General features: G+C 39.3%; 1 protein-coding gene across 1 annotated transcript in view; it reads right to left on the bottom strand.

Moving 5' to 3' along the window:
- Positions 1–1,800: 1,800 nt before the first annotated feature.
- The window catches only part of OTUD4 (OTU deubiquitinase 4), a 42,918-nt gene continuing 29,019 nt past the window's right edge, over positions 1,801–15,699 (bottom strand). The window contains exons 16-23 of the mRNA XM_074950942.1: positions 13,568–13,685; positions 12,056–12,111; positions 11,391–11,474; positions 10,344–10,479; positions 9,486–9,749; positions 8,619–8,659; positions 8,167–8,241; positions 1,801–4,471 (exon numbers count right to left, since the gene is read on the bottom strand). Of these exons, the coding sequence (XP_074807043.1) occupies positions 3,218–4,471; positions 8,167–8,241; positions 8,619–8,659; positions 9,486–9,749; positions 10,344–10,479; positions 11,391–11,474; positions 12,056–12,111; positions 13,568–13,685 (2,028 nt within the window). The 3' untranslated portion in view covers positions 1,801–3,217. The remainder of the gene's footprint in view (positions 4,472–8,166; positions 8,242–8,618; positions 8,660–9,485; positions 9,750–10,343; positions 10,480–11,390; positions 11,475–12,055; positions 12,112–13,567; positions 13,686–15,699) is intronic.

The following is a 15,699-nucleotide window of genomic DNA, read 5'->3' on the forward strand; positions in this document are numbered from 1 at the left end:
CTTGGGCTGGCTGGGAGACGGGGAGAGAGAACCATGGCACCCCCTGACCATGAGACCCTGAGTGGTCACCCAACCATAAGGCCAGCCCTACCCCCCCCCCACCCCCCGAAATGACAATCCACCCACCCCCCAACCCTGCGACACTCACTTTTGCGCTGCTGCTGGTGGCAGCACTGGCTTTTGAGCAGGGCACCGCCCCCTCCAGCAGCAGCGCAGAAGGGTGGCAATCCCGCAATCCCTCTACAATAACTTTGCCACCTTCCCAACTATCTTTTGGGTCGGGCTTTCCAAGGTTACAACACTGTAAGCATCTGAAATTGTGAAACTGTCTATTTTAAAAATCCTATGCTTATGAAATTGACCAAAATGCGCAGTGAATTTGGTAGGGCCCTAGGCACAGCTATGTCACCAAAACTTTCAAGTGCAGAACAAGCTTCAGAAGACTAGAGAACTACTGACAAATTATAGCATCACTGCTGAAAATGAAAGCGGAGCAACAGAGAGGAGGAGTTTTTACTCACTCAGACTAACTCTTTGGGTCTTGTTTTTGTCAATTCCTATTTATTTCAATGATTAATAATTTAGATGAGATATTATTAAAGACTCAGCTCTTTGCCGCTTGTAGGTAGTAGACCTCCATTGGGGTCTGCTCAGGACTACTTTTTAAAGCCAGACCTGGACCCAAACCAGACCCAAGTCCATTCAACCTAATCCGACCCTTCTCCCAGAACTGAATCAGTGGTATCGTTGCCTCCTGCCCTTGGGAATGGTGCACCAACAGCCGTCTGCCCCACTGCATACTGTGTGAGCTGCAAAGTGGGAGGTGCTGGGACTCCTCAGCACATAGAGCGCAGCAAGGTGGCAGGCAAGAGCAGGAGACACAGCTGCCACCGTGCTGAGCTGAGGGATAGGAGTTGTTCTTAAGAGGCAACCCACCTGAGCAGGCTGGATGATTTTCCAACCTAACCGGAACCGTATTTGGGTCCCCTCAGGTTCTGGCTGGGGTGCAGAACTCTAGGCCTCCATTCAGCAAGGTACTTAAGCCTGGGCATCACTTTACGTGCAGTCCTCTAGATCTGATGAAGTGAGCTGTAGCTCACGGAAGCTTGTGCTCAAATAAATTTGTTAGTCTCTAAGGTGCCACAAGTACTCCTTTTCTCTCTAGAAAGTGCACTTTTAAATTTCTCTCAATCTGTGGAAATCAAAATGTTCCTCAAACCTCATAATACTACAAAGGCATATATGACTACGCATCTGTCCCAATGCCTATAGAATTCAGTGAGCATTAGATTGAGTTCAAAGAGCAGCATTGTAAAGAGCAGGGGGGAAGTTACACTTTGTGAAGAGAAGCTTTCTTAAAACTTTATTAGCTAACCATCACCCCATTATTTTATGTAATCACTGAATATGAATAGGGAAGCAAGAGCTTAGTGAGTACATCCCTCCAGTGTTCGTTTTTAATAGCAACCACCTTGCAGACTAAACCTAATTTATTTCTAAATATATTTCCGCTCAAATTGATTTAAATATTTTTCTTGCTCTGGTAAAAACAGTACTGCCTTTACAATTTCCATTTATAAAACGCACTCTAATATATATTTTGCTAAGTGCCTAAATGTTAATTGCTATACAGTGCGGATTGAGAGTTCAGGTCAGTAGCCACAAATATAGTAGCAATTCACCAAGTTCTACTGATATGCCATTTGTAGATATCAACAGAACCAGAAGATTGACGATGATTATGAGTGGTTTTATATAGTTTAAAAAGAAAGTGAAAGGACAAACATTTATTTTTAATTAGGTGTTTTATACATGGCATGCATCTGAAAAGAATTGCTTCGTCATATATATAACAGTATCACTCAAGTTTCCTGATCAAAGGTATACAATCTCATAGACATGAATAAAAGGGCACCATCACCTTTTACACTGGTATATACAGAGATATAAAAATATACACAACCGTTAATTTTACAAAGCAACAGAGCTGAGTGAATAGTGTGCACACTGCACTCTCGAGTTTGGATAGCTGAATATCCCAACTGCAAAGGCAATAAATCAGGAACACTGCAAAGATCATCTTTAAGAGTCAGAAGAAACAGCAATCAGAACTCTGACACACAGTGTAAAAATATAAGGCAGAAGCCGCTTTCTCCTGAAATTCTAGAGAATATATTTTGAAAACCACATCTTGTTTTTAAAAAGGAGTTCCAGCAATGAATTGTACATGCAAAAGCGTAACCAATTTGCATCAACAGTGCAACACCAAAAAAGCTCAACAGTAGCTCATCATACAAACTTAAAAAAAATGTAACTTGTATTTTATGCATTTCTGCTCACAAAATATTTAGGATTTGTCAGTGCATTAGTGTTAAAGTGGCATTAAAAAACTTCTGCTATTATAACAGATGCAGAATATTTTGGAAATGCATAGCATCTACATTTTTTATTGTCTTTGTAAATATTTAATTGGCATAGGCACCATTATAGTCACACCAGTATTAAGAATTCTTGGTGGAAACAGCCATTCCACTGAATTTTCTATCAATGCACACACAGCTATTCTTGACTGCTTGTCTCAATTTTGATTTCAACAAATGCTTTTTAAAATTCAAAAATATACCCTATGAATATTAAAAGAACTATATACAACATATCTAAGACACAGTTAGCTGACTGCCATAGATGTAACACACTAAAGAGAAACATTCAAGTTTGACAGATTTTGAGATGAAAGGCCTTTGGGTTGGAAGCATATCAAAGACAACAGTGCGGTAGGCTGAAAATTCCTTTAGCTCAGTTTAGAACTAAGGCATTGTATGATAAAATATACATTTATATTTGGTGCAACACTACCATCAGTTTTAGAACCTAGATCATGTCAAATACTATATTTGTATCATTCCAGTAAACATTTTATTGTATCACAAACTCAAACCTCTATGGAAAAAAGTTCAATATTGAACTGTATTGTTTTTATACTTTAAAACAATTTTATTTTCTACTTCCAGAAATTGGAAAAAATTCCTCAACCAAAAAACTTAATATTTAATTGCCAAGAAACTTAATGCTAGGACTAGGAGTTAGTTTCCCCCTAGGCCTTACTTTGAGGTTACAAGTGTACCCATCTTAAAACAAAACAAAAAAAACTGGGAAGATTTTAGATGTCTCTCCTTGAAATTTGTATTGGCATTTGAAACTTTCCAATAAGACATGCCTATGCTAGATGCCCCCTCTGATTATCTCCCATGATTGCCCTTCTTCTATCATTTCTATATGGCCTCCCTCTAAAATTTCGGTGATATTGGTAACCTTCATCTCTGCTTCTGTTCGGTGGTCCTTTCCAGGCTTCTTCATTTCTTGGGTACTGGTATCCTCCCCGACTAGAAGGGTAGCCCCATTCATTTCTTGGCCTTCTGCCACCGCCATAAGTCTGATTATAAAATTGCTTGGATCTACCACTTCTCAACATATCAGACACCTCATTTTCATCTTCAGAGCTCTCTTCCCTTGTTCTGTGTGTCCTGCTTTCTACCAAGTTGGCCTGTAAATTATCAGTAGCCTTGGCATCTCTGGCTTTCTCTGGCTTTTCCTTATGACCGGGAAGATTACTTTTCATTTCATTTTTTGGTGGCTCTGTTACTGATGGTGAAGCATGTGACACCAGTGTCTGCCTCTCGATCCCCTGCATCTGTGTAGAATGATTCTGTAGTGCAGCCTTCACTTGTTTAGCAGGAGAAACAGCAGTACATATTTGCTCCATCTTCGGCATCCTGGCTGAGGTTTCATCCAGGACATCAGATTCGCTGCTCAAACTGGCCACAGGGAGAGGTATGGCACTGGAGCTACTTTCACTCACTACCTTCCGAAGATGCTCCACACAACTTGTTACAGGAACTGGAGAACTGCATTCTTCAGCCAGATATATATTTGCTAAGGGGCTAACAGCTGCCCCTTTGTCCTCAGGTGACATAACATTAGGTCTCACTACTGAATTTTCCATAAAACCCTGAAATGGGCACCCATACCAAAAGTGAGGGAAAAAAGGAGGTGCTATTGAAACAGCTCCTAAAAGTTGATTGTGTCCAAATGGAGGGTGCAGGAACATGTTTTTTCCTCTCACCGACTCATCTTGATCTGACTGAAGAGCTTGCACTGGGTTCTCGGATTCTACACAGACCTGTCTTTGACTTTCTGACACCTGAGCTGTAGATATAATCAGAGGCAATGATGGAGACCTAGTGTCAACTTGCAGACTCTGATCATCGGATCTGGCCTCATTCTGCATAGGAAAGTGTCTGTTTGTTTGTGCCATTTCATTTTCATTCTGAGTTGGTGGCGCCTCTTGGAACCAAGGGTTGTGAGGATACACAGGAACTGAAATTTTTGGGTACATTCTACAAGAAGCTACATAAGCCTGATGCAGAGGGTACAAATAAGAATGTGGTGCCCACATGGGACAGCTGTATGCCTGCAAAACAAAGATGTTTCAGTCTACTAAGGAATTAAAACAAACAGATGTAAAATATCACACTGTAAAGTCATTTGTCAACTTGAAACCCAGTCAATTTATTTTAAAAGAGATAAAAGTAGTTTTTTTTTATATATATCATATCTGCCTGCAAGTCCCTTGACCTATTTTTACAGTTTTACAATCTTTTTTTTTTAAATTCCTATTGCTGTGTGAAAGGGGAAACAGTTTGACTATACAGAAAGAACACTGTCAAAATGCTTAAACACAGATCAACAGAAAGCATAACAGAGCAAGTTAAGTTGTAGCTATGCTTTTTAAGTGTGTTCAGGTTTTCTAGATACTTTCTTGAATCATAGGTGTTAAATGGACACTTAACCCACATATCCATTCTGTCAAAATCCTGAGGAAAAAATAGCGTTACCTCATCTTGAAACATGCACATACAGATCTGCAGACATCTGAAGTGAGGCTCATTGCCACAAAATTCAAAAGCCATATTTGAGTAAGGTCACATTCTGCAGCCCATTAACTGGATTTCTGTCACCACCTAATAATATGCACTAACAGAAAATAGACAGTTTGCACTTACTGCAAGTACGTCTTCTCCTTTGGTCTGGGAGCTGCTGGATTATCATGTCCACTAAAGGTGCTGACATTTCCCAGGCCTATATGGAAAGAGCCTGTAGGACACCGAGAATTTTACCAGTGGCTACTTCTGTGGCATTAGTGGGCATGGTAACCCAACAGCCAGTTTCCAGACCAGGAGATTCTCTATAAGAGAGAAAAAGACATAGCTGCCCTCCAAGGTTGTCAGCAATTCTACTCTTTGGTCAGTGTACTTCAGCCAGTAGACAGTTCTTACGCAGAAGATGACAGACTACATCCTAAATAATGCACACTGCCAGCAATGGAAATCATATGATCCACAAAGCGAGTTTCAAATTTAGGTCTATGAAACAAAAGCATATTTTTAACGTACATAGCAACAACACTGACTAATGGCCAGCTAATTTTCTGTGAACCAAACCAGAGACTTTGACTAGTTACACAAAGTTATCAAAACCACTAACTTCTCTCTCTTTTCATTCTTTAAATTATGATAGCCGAAGAGATCTTTTTTCCAGATTTGGTCATTAAAACACACCACAAATGATTTTACTCCACAGATGAAGTCAGGTGTACCAAGTCTGAGACCAGAGGTAGTTTTTTTACAATAAAGCTTGAAAAAATTACCTCCCTTAAAATTGTAAGTGCAGAATGGAAATGTTGCTACAGCATTTACTACAATGGTATACATGATGCTTCTCTAGATAAACAAAAATCTAGATTTAAGATGGATGTCATTAACTTAAGATGGGTAGAATAGGCAGGCATGGGGGTGATTTAGGTTTGAATATATGGGAAAATTTACTGTACACACACACAAATATATTATAGGTGTATAATTTCCCATGTGGGTACTTATTCTGGAATAACATTGCCTTTTTCTGGTTTAATTTATACCACTTCCAAAGTGAAAGGCTAAACCAGAAAAAGGCATTATTATTCCAGAACAAGTGTGTTCACCTGGGTAGTTATACTGGTATACAATTACGCTGATAAATTTCCCCATTTAGACTAGCCCTTACAAGAATGCTCCCGTTAAACAACCACAGTCAGAAACCCAAGAAATTAGCTGATAAGGTAATATAGGAAAGAAAGCCAAAATATTGTAGAGTATGGAAAGAATCAGTTATGGTCACACAGCATTGTTAACTCTATCCCCATAGCAACACCAGTCTTCTATCTTCCCTTCTTTGTTTCTTTCAAACATAAGTTTTGTTATTTTTGAACCATGAATTTTTCTAAAGGATTCTGGAAATCCACAGCCATGTGCTGCAGATGTCTGATGTTGGGAAAAGGCCACTGTACTGGTACAGTGACAGTACAGTTAAACATCCTCCCATTTCCCCTTAGTCATCCTTTTTCATAATAGCTTAAAGTACTTTGCAGACAACTAGAGACATCTTAAGTTTGTAGATGCACTACACTTAAAATGCTTGCAGATGAGCTATTGAATGTACCGCAGCACAGAGCACTAATTTTATATATATACATATCTGGTATATCATGCTTCACCACCACCCTCACTTTTGCTCTTTTCTGCAAGTATTCTGATTTCCTGATCTGGGCCTATGATGTTTGCACTAACATGTAATGACACTGATTTAACTGGTGGCATATGCAATCTTAATGAAGAATGGGGGATGTCTGCCTTCAGTAGGATACTGATGTAACTGTGAATTTGTAAAGAATGTCTTCTGTGGACTGTTTGTGGCCACAGTAAAAACTAGAGCAAGTTCAACCAATGCAGTATTCAAATCAAAGCTTTCTAGTGTTTGTGGACACCAAGAAGATGAATCTGTTTTTTGATGGATCAGTTCAGAATTTGATAGTTCCTGAATTCAGGAACTGAATTTTGTTTGGGTGTCTTACCTATGCATACCTAAGTTTTCAAAATGTTTTAAATTCTTTTAATTTAAAATTAAAGTTTAAATTCCCTGTTTCTAACAATTGCTTTTTGATAAATGGGACCCCAATTCAGATTCATGCCACTGCAATAGGAAGAGTCAACAACATTCTTATATAAGGTGTTTTACTTGTAAGTTACCGGCACATACTTGCAACCTTAACTCCAGCTAAAAGATAGACTTTGAAAAGAGAGAGAAAGAAAGCTCATGTCTTCAGTCTTTTGGTTCCATTTTCATGTTCAGCACCAAATGGATTATTCTGACACATTTAATTGACCAGGAATTAATTGCCTAAATATGACTTCTCCAGTCTCAAAAGTGGTGCTGTGCATGAGATCTCAACAAAATCTTTCAAGCAAACTATTTGATATAAAATTTGAGATAAGAGAAGTTTTCAAAATATGGTAGAGAGGGTAGCCTGTTCTTACTTGAGGCTTGCTTTAAATTATATGCCTAATTTTGGAGTCACCACTAAAAACCTCAGTGAACATGCCTTTCACTTCCAAATTTTGCATGTGTAGCCTGCTGCCAGCAGAGAACACCTTGCTCAAATTTGAAGTGATTTCAGCTAGCCGTTTCTGAGATACTGGAATTCAAAAACAACTCACAGAGGCGGAAACCTGAACATTAGTCTTGTGTGCTACGTCTCATTCACCAAAATCTTTTGAATAAACCTTATCTGAAGTTTCTAAGAAGTTATATTTGAGAGAAGACATCCAAAAACCAAACAAAAACACCTTTCAAAACATGATTAACACCTATTTCCCCCAAACCCCGGTCCTGTATTTAAGAATGGCTTGTCCAGGTCATTTCTAGTTTAGGTTAAAACAGAGTCTGTTGCCAACAAAAAACTTGAAGAGGAAAGGACTGAGAATTTTAGAAGTGGGGGCATGTGCAAAAGAAAAAGCACATAATGGAGAGCAAAATCTTAGCCTTACCTATGGATAGAATATAGCATTTTCATAACAGAGGCCCCCCCCCCAAAATTAACAGCTTGAACAAGTTGTAGTGTTCCATATGGATTTTATAGATCTGTAAGAATTGTTTTTGCTTATGAAGGATATCCAGTTGACAGTCGTAGAGACTGAAGTCCTCTAACCACACAAATGGTACAGTATAAAACAGCAGCAGTACAGCTTTCCCCCCCCCCCCCCCCCAAGCTGCCCTGTCAAGATGTCTCACCATTGACATAGATGGACCACTTCTAGGAGTCTCAGAGCTCCATCCCCATGATCCATTCAATCTTTGGTCTCTCTGCTGCCAGCCAAAAAAGTCAAAATTATTGTGATGGTGGTGATGTCTGTGACATGAACATCTGTCTTCTGAAAACTGTCCACCAAGCTCCTTTCCACACATGTCAAACAGCCATATGATGGAAATGCTATTCAGTCACTTTTGATTTGGGCTGGATTTAAAGCAGCAACTCAGAGGTAAGCAGATCTATATTTTTCATTACCAGTACCTTGAGCCACTCAATCCCCATACAAAGTTAGTATCATTAGTATTAATTTAAAAAAAATAAATAAATAAAAATCAATCCGTTTTTGATTTTCCCCTACTAAAGTTACCATTTAGGGATGTGGGAGATGGAGGTTAAGTAGAAAAATCTCATTGATGAGAGTTTGGATAATTACCTTCACACCAAGATTAAAGAAAAATCGAAGAATACTTTTATCTAGAGGAAAAAAAAAAAAAACATCAAGTTAATTAACACTAAGAAAAATGTGTGCATGCACGCACGCATGCACTTTTTCCTCCCACCCAGCAATCAATCTCATTCTGTGCAAATTTTCAGCTACAGGTCTAGTAGAGAAAAGTTCAACACTTTATATTGCTACTTCAGCCTGCTGGTTCGACTCCCCTTGGACTGATATAAGATGATCTGAAACTCAACTGCATGTTTTAAATTCCAGTTTTAATAGCTCAAGGAACCGAACTCAGTTTACAAATGTAAGAGAGAATGCTACCAAAATGAACACACCATCCAGTCAGGTGTGGTATGTTCTACATGAACTCCTTGTATTTTTTTTTTTAAATGCTAAAATATGCCTTTTCCCAGACCAGTAAGAAAATTGCTGAGTAAGGTTCAAATTTCTGATTAAAACAACACGAGATTCCATCTGCTATTTTTCACTGCCATAACAGGCAACAGATATCTACAATATGGTCAAGGAAATTTTTTTTTTTTTTTTTAAATGTAAGCTACACAAAAATCAGACTTTCTGATATAAGAAAGTAAATTCATGAATCAGATTATGAGCCATGAAAAGTTCACAATAGAGTTATGAATATCACCACTTAAAATTACCATTAGCAGCACAAGCTAAAAACGAATAGTACAATTTACTTATTTTTTATACAAAGAATAGTAGCACAGCAACTGTTAAATCTTTCAACACTTATCAAAACAAATTAAAGGAATACATTTCATTCTCCTTCATCCAGATTTTAAACAAAGACATTCCATTAGAAAAAGAGTGTAAAATATAAAGGTTTCCTACCTTTAGGTAGATCATCCCCAGTATTACACAGGGAATAAGGTGGTGCAATGGCTCTCTCCCCCTTTTCATTAAAAGGGAATCCAGGGAACAATGGGTCCTGATAAGGATTCAGTGTCTGAGGCAAAGGCATCAAAGGCTGGTTAACTGCTTGTATTGACACAGGAACTCCGGCAACTGGAGCAGATGTTGCCTGGGATACAACAGAATCAGGTCCAGTTGTCGGGGCCGGCATCAATGAAGAAACAGGTATTTGGGTTGGAATACCTAAGAAAAAGAGGGAAGAGCGAAAGACATGAGTACACAGAATTTGGCTAAAGTACATTAATGAGAGATAAGATAGCAAGTAACTGTAGGATTAAAACATCAGGAAGATTAATTATTTAGGATGATAAAGAGGGGCATGAGTCCTGAAATGAAGCTGAAGGAAAATGAAGGCTCAATTCAAAAAACAGTTTTCAGAAAGGGACTGTACAACAGTCTATCCAAAAGTGCTAACAAAAATCTTATCACTTGCATTATTTAAAAATACCCTTACAGAAGACAAAAGGGAATTGAATCTTACAGCTGAATCTCTAAGTGATCCAGGCTGGAATGGAATAGTAATACTTCCCCCAACCCCTCTTCCCTTAAGAGGCAAAGGGTCATGTAAACTATTTTAATTAGCAATGACATTTATATGGACAACTGAAGTAACTGGGATTTTCAAAAGCAGCTAGGAGAGTTGAGTATTCTAATTATCTTTCAATGTCTGTTTTTCAAAATCCCACTCAGACAATTTGAAGTCATTTTTTACAGACAGACCGTTCTGAACATGGTACAATAAGTCTCTGAAGTAGACCAAAGAAGATTTCTTCAAACCTGTTGGTCGATAAGTTGGCTCATTTTGCCAAGCTGGCACAATGGCTGGAATAGAAGGCACTGTAGGAGGCAAATGCACCTCAGAGAAGGCAGGAGGGGGAGTTGGATTTACACATGGTAAGCATGCTGTCAGTTTCTATAAAGCAAAGAGACCAAGAGAAGTTAGTAGGGCTCACAGATAATGCTTACTTAGAATAAGAGCCTAAATTCTATTCCATTCACAAAGGTTTGACAATCTAGATTTAACCAGGCTGCCACTGTCACAGTAGCAAACCACCACCTAGTAACATTAGCTAACAAGCTACTGACAAAATAGGAATCCTAACTGCGTAGCCACCTTTAGTCTTGTTCATTGACTGTGCATGAAGACTGAACTACCCTCTCATCCTAGGGGTCACCCCTCCAGAAAAAGTTGATACCATGAATGAATATCAAGCTCCCATCTCCAGGCAGTAAATTCAGCAACTCTCACAATAATAAATTTATTTACTGTTTTTCACCTCCAAAAAGAAAAGCCACTGATTAAATGAAGCAGTGGGCCTGCTCAGATACTCATCATGTATGATACTGTGCTACAATACCACAGATCAGAGGATGGTAACAACCACAATGCCTGTTGATGCTATCAAAACATAACCAAAGTTGTTTGAACAATTTCCTAGACCAGCAGGAGCTGCGAATGTTGTAGAGGGAATGATATTGGTCTCTGGGAAAGTCACAGAAGGTGAAATAGCTGGGGGGGGGGGGGGGGGGAGTGTTTAACCCAAGTAGCATTCACTTAAAAGGTGGATGTGGATTAACCCCTTACTCACAAACTCCTGGAATGACCCTTACAATTAAATTGCAAGATCTTTTGGATAGGGACCAGGTCTTCATATAGCACCTAGCATAATGGGTTTCCAATCCTAACTGGGGGCTTTGGGCACTACCACAATACCAATTATTGAAGACAATAATTGTCTTCAATAGCTATACGGCTGTGATGGCAAGAATGCCTGGAGGCCTCATGGCTTAAAAAAAACCAGAAATTAAACAAACATTTCTTACTTGTTCAGCAGGAGATTGAGATTGTGTCTTTCCTTGTTTCAAAGGAGATGAAGCTTTTGGATACTTGGTATCTCCACCATTCTTCTATTACAAAAGTTAAAATGGAGAGTCAATGCTACTCTATTTTTTTTCTACAAAAAAATGCCAATAAAAGATATTAAGCACACAACACTTTGTTAAAAAGGTGGGCTGGCCATCAGATGAGTGTTTATCAGATTGCTACTATGGCAAGCCTAATGTGATGCCTCTTGATGATCTGATGGCAGCAGGGAATCACAGTGAGAACCTCTAGATCCTAAACCAGGCCAGACTCAAACCTGTGAGGTCCAACCACTAGAGGGGAACAGAGACTCACACTGCGAACATATGGGGTACACTAGCAAATAAAGATCCAGGTTCAGAAGTGCTCTTAATAGCCCAAGTTGTAGAATTTACATTGCAGAGAGAGACCACATAAACAGACTCTTAAAGGTTCTGAGGAAGCTCAAAAATAAGACAAGTCTCCCTCCTACAATAATCTACAGAAAGTACTAAAGCAGCAGCAGCAGCCTTGGCGCTGAAGACAGCTACCTCTCTGCTAGCCATCTTACGCTGTGCTGCTTAATGCACATTACGGGAGGGAGAGAGAGAGAGAAAGAATTGCTTTGGTCTTTTCTTTAAATTACCTCAGATGAATTTGACTCAAACTTCTGACTGAAGTGGACCTGCCTGGAATTTGAATCTGTAATACCAAAAAAGATATAACATCGTAAATGAAGCATCAAATCATTTATAATAGTCACAACTTCAGCCAAAAAAAGAAAAGGAGGACTTGTGGCACCTTAGAGAGACTACTTCAGCCAGTATAACAACTTGTCTTTCCAAAGTTAAATCTTCAGATACATCATGACCTTTCTACTTCAGCTCAATTATACGTTACTTCAAAATAGCATACACGTGGAAAGCAGAATAAGCCGAAATAAGTAGGGCTGGCTGGAAAACAAAATTTCTGTTTCACAAAAATTTTCAAGGTTTCAGAATTTGTTTTCATTCTGCATTGGGATGAAAACCAAGACCTTATGAAAATTTGCACAAAAAGAAGAGAGACCAATGAAGCTTAGAAAAGCCAATAGCCCAGTGGTTAGGTCACTCACCTTAGATGTGGAAGACCTAAATTCAGGTCCCTGCTCTGCCTGATGCAGGGACTTTCAAAAAAAATGTGAATCAGATGTAGGAGCTTCAATGCCTATTTGTCTTTATCAAAGCAGAGGAGAAAAGGGGACAGGTGAAAAGAGGCAAAAATAGGTACATGGGGAAGGACAGATCCTTGAAATCAAGATCAAGGAGCTTCAACATGATGCAGCAAAGAAAGGGGAAGCAGGGAACAGATTCACAGAGTTCATATATAACAAGACAAAGGCCAGAAAGCAGATTAGCAGCTGCATTTTGTGTTGACACAACAATTGTCTGCTCTCCCACTATACAACTGCAACATTCTTCCCCATCGCCATCACAAAATGAACCCCACCAGAAGTAGGAGAGCTTAGTTACCCTATCTTTCCTCCAAGAGTTACCTGACAAATACGCAAAGAATTGAGGAATATGGGAGAAGGAAATCTCACACCTCTCACCCTTCTCCAGCACTATTTAATTTAAAAATATGTTTGCAATTCAATCTCTCACTCACACACTCTTCTTTCAATTCCTTCCCCTACCCTTACAATTTTATAAGATAAAGTCACTTTAGGCACTAACCCCTTTTACTTGCTTTTTCTTAGATGAACCCTCTTTCCACCTGAGCAAGTATCTCTGGCATTTCTCCATCAGCAGTTTCTGCAACTCTAATCTGGCGCCAATTTCAATATAAACCGGCACCTAATTATTTTGATGTGGGTCAGAAGACCTAGCTTTTCAGCATTTAGCTCCTGTTGTGTGCCATCCCACATAATTTGAAAATTCCTATGAAAGGTGTTTGACCCAAAGACCATACCCATAAATCAAGAAAACAAACCACCTTCTCCCCAAAGCAAAGCATACAACTACATTGCACTTGACCATTGTCACAAAAATTACCCTCATGTACCCAGTCAGATGCATAAATCCACATATAGGCACATCCCCAGCTTTGAAAATCCCCGACTTGGTTACTTAATATAAAAGCTAACAATGTTTAGTCCAGAAAACATTTTTTACACTACCTTTATCCTTTCGCTCTTCCACATTTGCCTTCCACCTGCTGTTTCTTTTCTCAGTAACAGCTCGGATCTTCACGCAAGTATCAGCAGTCTGCATAGCAGCCTGACAAACTAAATGGTTCTAAAGAAATTGAGAGAAGCAAAAATCAGCATTTCATATAAAAAGGCTTGGCCACAGGAACGTATAAAACAATGTGCCATCATCTAAAATTACCTCACTTGGCCTCCATGAATGCAAGTTTATTTTCAGCAGGAGGCAGAGAAAAGAAGCAGCCTTCTAATCTCAAATTTTCTACCCACCCAATTCACTGTTGCATTCCAAGAGAGTGTGGCTCACCTCTGAGTCAAGAGCTCAGGTTATTAAGCTTGTGACTTTGCACCCCATAATGCTTTACAGAAATATGCTTATGAGTGCAAATATGACATAACTGGAATATGTTTTATGTTAGATATGCCATGTAACATATTTGCAAAGGTTATGTTCTACTGAATGTATTCATCCTATTCGTATGCACGTATCATTTTTATATCTGAAGTTATGAGCATTGGCTCTATGCTTGTACTTAAAGTGTTTGCTGTAGGAAGCACATAAGGCAGATTTGGTCAACATAGCGTGAAGGGGTTATTCAAGTAATTGGGAGTGCTTAGCTAACAACGGACCTTGGAAGATGCCAATCCACATCTAAGCTTTCCTGGGAATGTTCAAACAAACATGTAAAACAATGGCATCGGCCTGCAAAAAGCTGAATCATTCATAGACATGCGACTTCCCCAGGTGACAGCAAAACTCCATCTTGTGGAGGGGATTTTCCCACAAGACTATATAAGCCCCTGGAAACCCCTTCATTTTGTCTTCAGCTGGCTCAAGAGATAGCTTCTCCACCCCAGAGAAATGCCTGAAACAAACTGGAACAAAGGACAGTAACTATAGGGGTATGATTGCTGGACCCAGACTAGGAAAGAGTCTAGTCTGTCAAAGAAGCTTACTTGAAACATCTCTAAGGGTGATATTTACCTGCATTTAGTTTCCTACTGTATTAGGCTTAGACTTGCATGTTTTTGTTTTATTTTGCTTAGTAATTTATTTTGTTCTGTTATTTACTAAAAATCACTTTTTACCTATTAATTAACCCAGAGCAAGTAATTAATTCCTGGGGGAGCAAACAGCTGTGCATCTCTCTCTATCAGTGTTAGAGAGCGAACAATGTATGAGTTTACCCTGTATAAGCTTTATACAGAGTAAAATGGATTCATTTGGGGTTTGGATCCCATTGGGAACTGGGTGTCTGAGACAGGAGCACTTCTTAAGCTGTTTTCAGTTAAGCCTGCAGCTTTCAGGGGACGTGGTTCAGACCTGGGTCTGTGTCTGTAGCAGGCTAGAGTGTCTGGCACAACCAGGCAGGGTACTGAAGTCCCAAGCTGCCAGGTAAAACAGGCTTAGAGGTAGCCTCAGCACATCAGGTGACAGTCCTAAGGGGGTTTCTATTCCACTTCTAAAAATCTATAAATTCTTCCATTTTAAAATCCTAATATTCTTCCATATTTGAGCAGGCGCATCACAGCATTTCCCACACTGCAACAACAAGATGGTGGTCTCCTCCAGTCTAGTTCTGCTCTTTACTTACTAGGAGGTTCCAGAAAGCTCTCCTGGACCTGATTCGCTTCTTATGAAGAACAATGGAAGTCAGGAGTAACACCATTGAAAAGTTTAAGATAAGCAGAATCAGGCCCTCCGCCTGGAAATTGTCATCCCCAAAGAGCAAGACACTCAAGGTCTCTCTCAAATCCCATTCCCCTCACAATCTAACACCTATTAGTATTTCAGCCTGTCTCCCCTACTTCTGTTTTCTGCCGGACTGAAATACAAATTAAAAAAAAAAATCCAAACTAAAAATTCTAAAGCGTGATTATGTGAAGACAACAGATTCTTATCCAGCAGATCTGTTCCCTGTGTGTATTAAGAGTTATATCTGCTTACTTTACAAAGCAAAGTATGTTTTTTATACTCCTGTTAGTTCAGCAGAGGCAACAAGCTACTGGAGATGAAGCTGAATTCCATCCTGACTTATGCATCAACAGAAGGGACAACCAACTTTCAAATGAAGGACTAAAATCCACACTCAGTTAAACCTATT

The sequence above is a fragment of the Natator depressus genome, chromosome 4, assembly GCF_965152275.1.
Source record: "Natator depressus isolate rNatDep1 chromosome 4, rNatDep2.hap1, whole genome shotgun sequence".
Classification (NCBI taxonomy): Eukaryota; Metazoa; Chordata; order Testudines; family Cheloniidae; genus Natator; species Natator depressus.